At 39.3% G+C, this 13,040-nt stretch overlaps 3 protein-coding genes and 1 long non-coding RNA gene across 5 annotated transcripts in view; 3 read left to right on the top strand and 1 right to left on the bottom strand.

Moving 5' to 3' along the window:
- Positions 1-13,040, bottom strand: part of LOC134804395 (uncharacterized) — a 201,115-nt gene that overhangs the window by 56,191 nt on the left and 131,884 nt on the right. The window lies entirely within an intron of this gene.
- The window catches only part of LOC134804369 (iron-sulfur cluster transfer protein NUBPL), a 143,002-nt gene that overhangs the window by 23,093 nt on the left and 106,869 nt on the right, over positions 1-13,040 (top strand). The window lies entirely within an intron of this gene.
- LOC134804382 (ubiquitin-like protein 5) lies at positions 111-1,328 on the top strand. 2 transcript variants are annotated; one of them, XM_063777420.1, is made up of 3 exons: positions 111-157; positions 619-799; positions 1,273-1,328. In XM_063777420.1, the coding sequence occupies exons 2-3, from the start codon at positions 622-624 to the stop codon at positions 1,314-1,316; spliced, it is 222 nt and encodes a 73-aa protein (XP_063633490.1). In that variant the 5' UTR covers positions 111-157; positions 619-621; the 3' UTR covers positions 1,317-1,328. The 2 variants fall into 2 exon arrangements, with proteins under 2 accessions (XP_063633490.1, XP_063633489.1); XM_063777419.1 differs by lacking the exon at positions 111-157 and adding an exon at positions 402-539.
- On the top strand, positions 2,212-12,691 carry LOC134804368 (pre-mRNA-splicing factor 38B-like). Its single transcript, XM_063777400.1, has 7 exons — positions 2,212-2,412; positions 2,483-2,608; positions 3,752-3,876; positions 5,919-6,054; positions 9,959-10,172; positions 12,085-12,210; positions 12,443-12,691. The coding sequence occupies exons 1-7, from the start codon at positions 2,397-2,399 to the stop codon at positions 12,654-12,656; spliced, it is 957 nt and encodes a 318-aa protein (XP_063633470.1). The 5' UTR covers positions 2,212-2,396; the 3' UTR covers positions 12,657-12,691.

Below are 13,040 nucleotides of genomic sequence, written 5' to 3'. Positions count from 1 at the left end.
TAACTTTACTTATGACATCATTGACATTGTTGTAAATTTGTTGATTGTATCATTATTTTTTTAATCATATTTATGTAATATTTGTTGAAATATTTTTATATGAACTAATTTCAATATTATTTAAAGTTTCTCAGTTGGGATGTGACGTCAAAAGAAGGTAAAAAGCGTTTTGATTTCACAAAGTAGTGTATTGAAAGTGAATACTTTTACAAAAATAAATATAAAAAATATGAGCCTGTAAGTGTAGGTTATTATTACAACATGCATAAATGTATATCACAAAATCAGTTCTATATGATATAATCTGCCCATTTTTTAATTAAACAGCTTATAGAATAGCACGGTAAAAGCTTAGACACAAGACAACAATGTGATGAATTACAGCAATATCTAAACGCTCATATCTATTGTCAGACTACGACATCGATGTCGCTGCATGTTTTATTATTATTGTGTTGTTGATATAGCGAAACGTATTAAATAGTGACAAGCACAGTTTCTCCAAGAGCAAATAAATACTGTCACCAATAATCTAAGCTGTAAGTAAAACACGACATACATAAAACTTACTACTAGAGAACAACCTAGCTAACCCAACGTTCGTTTTTGTTGTCCTAGAAAATGCTAGAAGTTACTTGCAACGATCGTCTAGGGAAGAAGGTGAGGGTGAAATGCAATCCCGACGACACCGTAGGGGACCTCAAGAAGCTGATTGCAGCGCAAACCGGCACAAGATACGACAAGATAGTTCTGAAGAAATGGTACACCGTGTTCAAAGACCACATCAAACTATCGGATTGTATCCTTTTTATATGTTTCCAATGACTTTTCAGTTCCCAAGATAGTTTTAAGTAATAATGCTGTCCAAAATTACTGAAATTCCCCCAATATTTATATTTTAACCATATTTCTATATCTTGTACAATTTTCAGACCAATGACTAACAAATTATTATATTTTTAGTGATAGAGTTGAAAGATAGAATGAGATAGCATCGCTTTAGATCAAAACTGACAAACACACACATTTATCAGGTTTGAGCCATTTACCGCTCACCCTTGAGTTTGAGAATGTGTGTTGCACATAAACATGAGACAATCAGTTTGTTATGAAATCACAGTTTCACCTTAGCAATTTAATAACTTTGTTGGTTATAACCAAAACAAAATTAATAAATAGGATACTTTTTACCCTAATATTATCTCCTATTGGTGTTAAGTTGTGGTTAATACTTTTTTTTATAGCTAAATATTTTCTTAACTCCATACACAGATGAAATCCATGACGGGATGAACCTGGAACTCTACTACCAATAAGTCCTTAATCAACATTACTTTTAAGAGTTAAGTTAACTTTATATGTATCTATAATCTATGTTCTTTATACATGTAGAATTACTTTAATAATATAAATTAACTGACAAAGATACTCTTTTATTTCATGCCCAATTTTATGAGTAAGGTCTATTTGGGCAATTCCGAAAGGAAAAAGCGTTAATAAATGGGCAGATAATTCCATAAAGGTATTCTTATTACAATGGAATATGAGTGATTTTGAAATGGTTTTTGGGATTACCCAATTTCCGAATATTACCCGAATACATCTTATATTACTTTAACCTCTAGCCGCCCAGAAGCCTATTAAAAGATTCAAAAGGTATCTTTATTTCGATTTGACAAATTATAAATCATAGTTAACTGTGTAAGATGAAAAGTTAGAGCCAGGCTGGTAAAGTTAGACTCAATAGTCTGTCACCAATTTGGAAGGCTTGTTTGCCTTGCCAACCAAGTGCCAACCCCAGGCTTCTTTAAAGTACGAAGGCAAAAATCTAGGGCAACACTGTACTAGAAAGACCTACCTACCTAGCCGCAAGACAGATACCGCAAAAAATGACATGGTGGTAACAATTTAATAAAACAAGAATTTAAACTATAAAATTTTAAAGCCCCCTTTACACTCGTACGTATGCGAACGCGATTGTGGCGTTGATTTCGCAGATCTGCGGCTTCGACTCCACACTCGCGTTCGAGGATTTGCGCATGAGTGTGGAGGAGCCTTTACAAAACACAGTAACAATCGATCATCATGATATAGTCGATTCGATTGTAAAACCATCGACTGAAACACATTGAATGTCTAGCTTTAGCAAAATGGGGTAAATTTTATTTACATCTGGCAACATTGCACATGGTTTCGGTCTATGGTTCCGGTTTAGATCGTTCGCCGCCATTACTGCATAACGTCATGTCAGCCGTGCGTGTGTAGTCAAGACTCAAAATTGTACAACCCTTATTAATTGTATTATATTGATTGATTTCGTCTTTGAAACATTATTTATTTAATTGACACGGTGCTATAGACTATTCACAACAAGTTTTAACGATAAGTATATTACAATGTCCGAAAGTGAAGGTAGATATCGTACCAATTCACCGAATGAGAATGTTTGTTGTTTGATGCTTTAACGTGACGTGATTTTCAGATCAACAGCAAAAGGCTGCGAAGACAAGCAAACAGCACAACGTACTACCCATATGGGGTAGTCAGGAAACCATGAATTTGAACCATTTAATATTAGCTAATATTCAAGGTTCGAGTTACTTCAAAGGTAGGTAAGCAAACATAACGACGCAGTGGAGTTTCGACAACAAAACGAATATTTTTTTTACTTTCACTTTAGTATTCGGAAAACATCTATTTCTTAACCCTTTATAAGGCACAATAAGATATTATAAGTAAAAAAACACCACCCTATGTCATAATTTTATATTTTTTCTTAAGCAGAATTTTTAGGACTAAGGTGGCATTGATGCTTGAATTTGGGATGTATTAAATCTGGTCTGTTAAAGGGTTAAACTCTCAGATGTGAATAAACAAAAGTGTAATGAAATCATGAGCTTTAGGTACAATACAGTGATATTTATGTAAACTTCTCTCAATTATCCTTATAAATATAATGAGTTATTCACATCTAATCTATCAGCCCACTTACTATATAATTAAACTATAGCTAAATCTAGTTGACTGCAAACTGGATTTGTTCCCGATCCATATGATTATGGGATAGCCCACATAATTAGTATTTAAATGTCATTAGTAATATAGAGATAAATAAATTGGTTTGTTTTTGTATCTATAGTATAATTATGGATTCCCTCACTAGTTCCACAGGGTGTTAGGTAATGATTTCATTTATGGCAGGGGCTCCCAAACTATAATGTATTGCAAGGCTCCGGGGTATCACTGAGTTGTTTGAGGACACTCAATTCTGGAACAAGGGAGTCACAATTCTGGAAAAATAAATAAGTAGAACATGTAAAGGGAGCAACACAACAAAAAAGATTAAGAATCCCCAATTTATGGTATTTATTTACTGTTGAGTCCCTGTTACATTTGCTCCAAATGAATAATACTAAATTTGTTTGTAAATATTACGGGTTTTGTTAGTGATAAATAACACAATATTCAAATATGTTATGACCACAACAGGAGTAAAATGTACATTGGGATTGATTCCAAAATATTTCTCTTACTCATCCATCATGCTCATTTTAAAATACAATATTTATCATGCACATTTTAAAATACAATATTTATTTATATAGCAAATATTAAAAAGTAATATAACTAATTGTAATTATACAGTAATTTACAAACTCATGGTGCCAAACACGTTTAGTTTCTCTGTGCCGGTTTTATATGTTATATAGTAATAATAGTTCAATGTTTCTAACAACAATCCTGTTTCCAGTTCACTTGTTCAAGCTGAAGACCTACCACGAGGTGGTGGACGAGATCTACTACCAAGTGAAGCATCTGGAGCCCTGGGAGCGCGGCAGCAGGAAGACCGCTGGCCAGACGGGCATGTGTGGCGGTGTGAGTATGAGTATGAATCTAACATGTAGTTTATAAGTTAATTGACATGACTAAGAATATAATGGACAACTGCTTCTCCATACAAACATAGTCCCCATTTTCCTCTTTGAATATTAACATTATGAAAAGTATATTAAACTTATTGTATATTAACCACAGCTATGCCCCTTCGTTTGACTTTTTTTGATTATTAGGTATAAGAGTTAGGAGTGAAAAACAAATTTCTATTTCTTATAATAATAATCGAAAAAAATCGAACAAAGGGGCAAACGTAAGATGTGTATAATATACAATATATACATCAAATTGCGTATAAATATTTTCTATATTGTTAATATGTATCAAGTCTCACTTTGCACTTTGGTTGACGACCGGTCTGGCCTAGTGAGTAGTGACCCTGCCTTTAAAGCCGATGGTCCCGGGTTCGAATCCTGGTAAGGGCATTTATTTGTATGATGATACAGATATTTGTTCCTGAGTCATGGTTGTTTTCTATGTATTTAAGTATTTATATATTATATATATCGTTGTCTGAGTACCCACAACACAAGCTTTCTTGAGCTTACCGTGGGGCTTAGTCAATTTGCGTAAAAATGTCCTATAATATTTATTTATTTATTTATAAGTGAGGAAAGGGGGCTTTAGCGATCCAACCACATATCTCACTTTGCACAAAAATGTCAAACTCTACCCTTCAGTGTCTATAAGTTAATAAGAAAATATAAAAAAAAAATTGGTCTGCATTCTGTCTAGGTTTACCCCATACCCAATATTCCTACTAGTTTGCAGCCCTGGGTTGTATAATTGGCGAAAATCGAGACACTTCATCCCTTCCAAGATTATTTTTGTTATGTTATTGTAAGGTAGAAGAAAAAGCACGTCTAAAGGCGTGGACACACTGGCGAATTGCGAGCGAGTTGAAAGCGAGGCGAGCGCGCAGCGATTTCGCCGCGAGTGTGCAACGAGTTCGCCGCGAGCGCGCAAAGATCTCGCCACGAACGTGATCGTTGCGCGCTTTCAACTCGCTCGCAAATCGCGAATGTGGGCGCGCTCGAAGGAGGTGATGATAGGGTTGAAAGTTGTTAACCATTTTCCAGGCCGTACCAATCTACAAAGTATTAGCCGGGTACTGACTGAGCGAGCAACCTCGCGAGGCAGCCTCGGACGATTGCCGCGCGAGGCAGCCTCGGTCAGTAGGATTTTGATGCACGAGGCTGCGGCGCGCGGAAAAGCCGAGCCACGGTGACGCCTGAGCCAAACATCGAGCGCTCAGTTTAACGTGAAGTCGCACAGAGACCGCGCGTGTCATGAGGCCGTTCATTCGAAAAGCTGTCGCTACCACTGCGTTTCTAATAATTCTTCGGCTTGTAAAAAAAAAGAAAACGGAAACCTAAACGTTTTTGGATGAAATTGTTGTACCAAAACAGATTACAAGCTGGGAACAGATTGTTTCAGGACTTGTCCTTCGATGACGCAGATAAAAATTTCGCATCCCATAATCGTCTATACTCACCATATAGTTGTATCAATTTAAGGCACTGTTCTTTATTCATGGCGCTAACAAGCGGCGAACAAGCGAGGCAAAACACAATCGTCTTGAGTGAGCGCGGCAAACTTACTGAGGCGCCTTTGAGCATGGACAAAAAACCGACAACGCTCGGCTAGGGCCGAGGCGCGCTCAGCCGAGGCCGGACATGCGTTTGCCTCGGGCGAGGCACGTCCTGACTGACCGAGGATTTGCCTCGCGAGGCTGCTCGCTCAGTCAGTACCCGGCTATTCCCAAAAAATCCATATATATTCCAATTAATCCAGCGTTGATGATTCATTTGAAGACAGAGTCACATTTCCCGAAAGTGCAATCGAATTGGAACCTTAAATCGGAATGCCTAAGATTAAATTTTATTGGCGCGTAGCGAAAGCTGACGACTGAAGGACTGAAATTTTTTACAGTTCAGTACAAATTACGCACCAGCTCATATGAAACCAACCTAGAGACCGATGAAGTCGTGACGTTTATAATGCAATAACATGTGTGTTTCCAGGTTCGCGGCGTGGGCGCCGGCGGCATCGTCTCGACCGCCTTCTGTCTCCTGTACAAGCTGTATACCCTGCGTCTGACCAGGAAGCAGGTCAACGGACTGTTGCAGCATACAGACTCACCGTACATTAGAGCGCTGGGTAAGTTTAACCAAAGATATATATAAGTATAAGATAAATGGAGTCTAAAAAACTGTGCCTCCGAAAATCAAGAAAAATTTATGCTCTATAAGATGGTGCTATACTTTTCGCCTATACTCCGGTAGATGGCGACAATGTTTGATCTATAAAGATTATTATTAGGTATTTTATGTAGCAACTAGTGTATTTATAAACAATTTGCAATTTTCCCAACAAATTTTAGTTTTCCTGTTTTTTTTTGGTATTCGTTAATAATAGTATATACTATACTGCTCTGCTTAGTACATAATTAATTTCAAAGCAAGTTCATAGTGGCATTTTCTTTGTCTTTCTTCTTTCACTCATTTTTCCTGTTTTTCTTATTTATCAAGATGCCTGTGTAAGGACATAAATAGACTGTATTCAATGTATAATTTTGTATACCTAGATGACTAGGTATACAAAATTATACATTAATTATACAGTAGGATAAGCAATATGTTTTACCATATTCATTGCATTGCGAACGTCATTGGTCTGCAATTCTGTATCAAATTGTAATGATTAGCATCCTGTACAATTTTTAGTGGTTACAAACAAGCGTGCGGCCCGCCTGATACTTAGTTATCCATCATCAAGAGGAAAAGGGGACGACCGCTTCGCCCATACAACGTAGTCCCTATTTTCCTCACTGAATATTGACACAATGGAAAATACTTTAACACTATTTGATGTATAATAAACCATAGCTATGCCATGCCCCCTCGTTTGAGTTTATCGACATAGAAAATAATCGAGTTCATAGAAAAGCAAACCAAACGGCAATGATTCTAAATGCTTAGCTATTTCTGTTTTAACTAATTTTGCAGAGCGATCTGATTTTAATTGTAACCAGTTTTTACAAGCTTTTAATTATCTTGCCCTGTTAGTATGTAAGTTTGTTAGTGTGTTATTCTAGTTAGTGTGGGCCCAGAATAAATAAGAGTACTAGGTACAGAAGGTTCACTCTCTAACAAAACGCGTCTATTACGAAAGATATGACCGCAAGGTGGCGCAAGCGCGAGCACGTGTCCGTTCCGTAGCGATGCGCGGCAACTACTACTGCTAGACACTAAAATTGGTGTGAGGCGCATGTACTTGTTGCGACGCGACGAGATCGCGGAGTGACCCACGCCTGGTGTGGATTAAATCTTGGAAGCTAAATTTGACACGCTTCCCGATCTCTTCTTCTTCCTCGCGTTATCCCGGCATTTTGCCAAGGCTCATGGGAGCCTGGGGTCCGCCTTACAACTAATTCCATGATTTGACGTAGGCACTAGTTTTTACGAAAGCGACTGCCATATGACCTTCCAACCCAGATCCCGATCTCCGATTGAGCTGAAAATTTGCATATATAATAATGTAAGTCAGGTCTCAGGTGACAATGCGATATTATGGTACCGTCGGGCTGATCTGATGATGGAGGCAGGAGGTGGCCATAGGAACTCTGTGATGAAACAACGCAACCTAATTGTGTTTGGGGTTTTTAGAATTGTCTTGATGAGTATTAGTTGCCTGACAAAAGAAAAGTACAGACAGTGATAAAAGCTTATACCATAAATAAAATTTTCCTAAAAACTTATTGTGTTTGTTTTTATGATCACCAATATTTGCACATTATGTTTGATACACTGTATACTTATGCGCCCATGCGGTATGAATGCTTGGATATTTGATTTATCAAACTACTAGCCGCCTGCGACTTCGTCTGCGTGAGATGATGATGATGATGATAGATAAAAGCTATCCTATGTCTTTCCTCGAGCCTCTAACTATATCAATACTAAACCAAATTTTATCTGAATCGGTTCAGCGGTTTAAGCGTGAAGAGGTAACAGACAGACAGAGTTACTTTCGCATTTATAATATTAGTAGGGAGAAGTAGCTAAGCGAGTTATGTAAAGTAAGGACGCTTAGCGCGAGGAATATCGTACACTGACCCGCCTGTTCCTCTCCATCGCACGCTCATAATTATATTGCTGCCCGCTAGCACAGTGACAGTGACAGCTGGGCTCATTATGCGCGTGCCATAGAGATAGGAACAGGCGGGTCAATGCACGAAATTCTTTGTGCTTACTTTAGTGAGAGTCAAGTTTTGGCCCTGGCGAATTAAACTATAAGGCTAACAGGCCGCCGGACGATATAGGCCTGTCAGTTAGAAAAAAAATTGACAGTTCCGAACAACTGACCGGCCGATTAGGTACGTCCGGCGGACTGTTAGTCAGTGGTCGGCTTAATATCTGGGAGACCGAGCTTTGCTCGGAAAACATAAAAACTCAAAAACGCGCTTTCCCAGGGATCAGACAGCTAGATCGATTTATCGCCCCCGAAAACCCCCATATAGCAAATTTCATCGAAGTCCTTAGAGCCGTTACCGAGATCTCCGAAATATCGAAATATATAAATACACATATAAACAAGAATTGCTCGTTTAAAGATATTCGTCCCAAAACCCATGGTATTACAGATGTTTTATGGCAATGCATACTTTTACGAATGTTATTTCCTGTGTGTGTTGTGCTGAGCGTTTTTTAAATGTCTTATGTACTTAATGTGTGGAATGCTATAGCGAATGAAATGTATCAATAAATGGAATTACACACACTTGTATAGTATGAATTTTCTCAGATGATTTTTACGCCTAAGACCCTAATCTTTTTAACAAAAGCCATTGTTTCTTTTGTGTGAGCGGTCGGCTCCCGTTGGCAAAGCAACAATGTCGTTTAAAAAGCAACTGTATCGTGATAGTATTAAGGTTCAAATCAATGTAACAGCTCATAAGAGTTAACATGTTTTGGTAATGTAAGATGATCGCCCACCTCAATGTAGGCGAGCCCTCATATTAATATATAGATTTGAACCTTAATACTATTACGATACAGTTGCTTTTTGAAGGACATTGTTGCTTTGGCACGTGGCTAATACGGGAGCTAAACCGCTCGCATAAAAGAAACAATGGCTTTTGTTAAAAGCTTAGGGTCTCAGGTTAAAAATCATTTGAGAAAATGCATACAACTAAAGTACTTAATGGATATAACAATTCTGAATTAACAAGTAACTGTCATAAAACATTTTTCCTGATACAAACTTTTATTGCTGTTTGTTATTTCTTTCCTTTACATGTCTATAAAGTATCTTTCATGACCTTTCTAATGACCCTAAACTCAATATGTTTTTAATTTTTCATTGATAAGTTCCGGCTACCTTCCGACTGCATCATCAGATCAGCTCCATGTTATCGTATTATTGCATTGTCATCAGAATGATGAAAGTTTGCTAAACTTCAATTTAATCAGAGAACGGGAAATTATTATATTAAGAAGATAATTAAGCTGGCGAGAGAGGGCCATTTTGTTTCCCGAAAAGTTTTAGTCATAAAGTATTGGTTCCGCATTTTCGTTAGTCATAATTTCTTTGGTTCAGAAACGCGTAACTTTTCAGGATTGCCATAAAACAAACCTAACCTAACCTTACGTATCTATCAGTGGCGGCGCGTCAAACATATCCATAGACAAGCCGGGGCTAATTTGGCTTACATATTTCCGTTACAACTCTGCTCAAACGTCCAAAAACAGGCAAGCCGGTGGGAATCGGCTTTTATGGACGCGCCACCACTGGTATCTATTAACCTTACGAAAATCCTGCAAAGTTGACGGTTTCAGGTTTAGGACTGACAATATGACAAACAATACATTATGACTTAAAACTTTATGTCAAACAAAGGGACCCTGGCGAGAGATTTAGTTCCTTTCCATGATGGGTTATCTATTAAGCACGTTAGTAGATCGTTATACAATATTCCTTCTAAAAACTGTGCTACTATTGTGCCCTGACTGCAAAACAACAATAGTTGATCCACCCTAATACTAACCTCGTTTTTTCCCAGGCTTCATGTACATCCGCTACACGCAACCCCCGGCGGACCTATTCGACTGGTTCGCCGACTATCTGGACGACGAGGAGGAGATCGACCCTCGCGCCGGCGGCGGCGGCCCCACGACCATAGGGGCCCTGGTCAGACAGATGCTCATCAAACTTGACTGGTTTAACACGCTTTTCCCGAGGATACCAGTGTCCATACAGAAACAGATTGAGCTCAAGTAAGTTTATGTTCTTTCAAGGTCGGTACCACGACCATAGGGGTCCCGGTCAGACAAATGCACATCAAGCTTGACTGTAACACGCATTTCACGAGGATACCAGTGTCCATACAGAAACATATTGAGCTCAAGTAAGTTTATAATGTTCTTTCGCAAGGTACCAGGGCCATAGCGGCCACGGTCCGACAAATGCTTATCATTGACTGTAACATGCTTTTCGTGAGGATACCAGTGTCCATTCAGAAGTACAGTAAATGGAGCTCGGGTAAGTTTGTTCTTTCTCAAGGTCTATACCACGACCATAGGGTACTAGTGTAGTATAGTCAGGGAAGTAGTGTCATAAAGTGCAAATTTTGGTATCGGATGAATTCACTTGGCACAGATGTAATATACGTAAAGCTAAGCTATTTGAGCCCGGTAGTCATCCGCCACCCCCTGGCAGGTAGGCAGGGGGGCAGTCAAAGTAATTTGTAATGGATTCAAGCTTTCAACTCCTTTTTAACCCCGTTAGAGGATGAATTTTTAAAAACGCTGAAATTACTTTTCTTTTATTCTAATAATATGCGCATATAAAAAGTTTCAAGCCCCGCACTCGAAAAAAATTTTGATCCCCATACATATTTTCAACCCCTATTTTGCCACCTTAGGGGATGAATTTTCAAAAACGCTGAAATTAGTTTTCTTGTATTTCAATAATATATCTTTTATCGAAGTTTGAAATTCCTAGCTTAAAATAAAACATGAACCCCATACAAACTTTCATCCCCTTTTTAACCCCCTTAGGGGTTGAATTTTTCAAAATCGCTTCTTATCTCATTATAAATGTAACCTGGTGTGCAAATTTCAACTTTCTAGCATTTGTAGTGTCGGCTGATAACAGTAATAGTTGAATAAAATAAGTTTTTGGCAAAAATTTCATTTTTGGTACAAGCTTTTATCGCTGACTGTACTTTTCTTACGACAGACAACTAATACTCATCGAGACAATTCTAAAAACCCCTAACACAATTAGGTCGCGTTGTTTCATCACAGAGTTCCTATGGCCAACTCCTGTCTCCATCATCAGATCAGCTCGATGGTACCATAATATTGCATTGTCATCCGATTTATACATGCATGCAAAATTTCAGCTCAATCGGAAACCGGGAAGTGGATCAAATTTAACTTGCAAGATTTCATTACAGACCGACAGACAGACAGACAATGGTCAGGTGAAACTAAATAAAAGCTTGTAAAAAATAGCAAACCGATTTTGATTTGTTCGTCAATATTTTAATTTTTTTCTATTAAACTGTACATTAAAGGTCTCAAAGATGAATTCCTCATGCCCGATTTATCAGGAAATGATACCAAACTCGAGGTGGTAGGTAAATAGAATATGTGGCGGCCGATATGTGGCGTGTAACTTTGGATGCCCCCCTGCCTACCCACCAGAAGGTGGCGGATGGCTACCGGGCTGGATTGGCTTAGCTTTACGTATACTACATCTGTGCCAAGTGAATTCATCCGATACCAAAATTTGCACGTCCCATTCATTGGGTGACACTACTTCCCTCACTATACCCGGCCCGACAAATGCTGATCAAGCTTGCTGTGCGTGTCCGAACGGCATTTATGCGTTAGAGGGAGCAAGTGATATTGCTATCTCATTCTACCGCATGGCTGCGTCCCATGGACTGGCCGGCGCTGGCCCAGTGTGTACAGGGGCCTTTATAGGGAACACCATTCAACACAACGTCATCAAAGCGACGTTGCCGCTCCTCTCTGTGCACGCGCGGGCACGTCACACAAGAGGTGTGTCATTTCTTAACCGGTATGGCCTGGCCTTAAAGCTAAAATGGAAATATATGTAGTAAAAAGGCACTTGAATCGTCTTGAATATTCTCTCGTTATAATAAACAAATTAACGCAGGTTAGGAGAACACAACAGGAACACAGCGCCAGCCAAGCCGGTGGCGCGGGCCTACAACCCGGGCAGGGCGGAGCCCGACCGGCGCGACCACGACGACCGCGACCGCCGGGATTATGGCGACGACAGGTAGCATTATATTTCGTCACTTTATTTTTCAGATTAAATACATTAACCAGTAGTAACACTATCCATTGGGTAGCAGTCGCAGAATATTATAGTCATATTTAGACTTAAATAAAAAAAAACTACTTTGTCACTCTTGTCATTGCAAATGCAGAGTTAGCTTGGTCAGACTCTTGCTCTAGTGCACAAAATTTTAGTGACTAAAATATTTGAAACCGGCATTTCACTCTTACAGATCAAAAGACAGACAAAGGGAGCCTCCAAAGCGCGACGACAGATCGCGCGAACGCGACCGCACGCGCGATCGCGACCGGGAGCGGGACCGCGACCGCGACCGTGACCGGCGCGACCGCGACAGGGACCGAGACCGCCGCGATCGCGACAGGGACCGGGACCGCAGAGACCGAGACCGCCACCGGTCGCGGTCGCGCGACCGCAGATATAGATAACGTGTAAAGAATAAAGAGTAATTGATAATGTTTTAGGTGTTGTTTTACTAGCCCAACCACTAGCCCAACCTCACCCTCATACCCTATGCCTCTCGCGTCGAATGATGGTCCCAATGACAGTTCATTATTATTTATTTATATGGATTATCTGTCTCGTAAAATGTTTGTAGACACTTTTTGGAATTGTAGCACAATAATTTGTTTAGAAGTGTCTTGAAACTCTTGAAGGAAATGTCATAGGTTATAGGACTATCATTCGACGCCAGAGGTGTAGAAACAGAGGGCCTACCGCGAACACCGAAGCATCTTTCTCTTTTACTCCAATTAAAGCGTATGACGATGATGATGAAAGCGTAGTTATAGTGACAGAGACAGTTGCTCGAA

Source organism: Cydia splendana, chromosome Z (genome assembly GCF_910591565.1).
Source record: "Cydia splendana chromosome Z, ilCydSple1.2, whole genome shotgun sequence".
Taxonomy (NCBI): Eukaryota; Metazoa; Arthropoda; class Insecta; order Lepidoptera; family Tortricidae; genus Cydia; species Cydia splendana.
The sequence above is the reverse complement of the archived record's forward strand: the minus strand, read 5'-3'. Positions and strand labels throughout refer to the sequence as shown.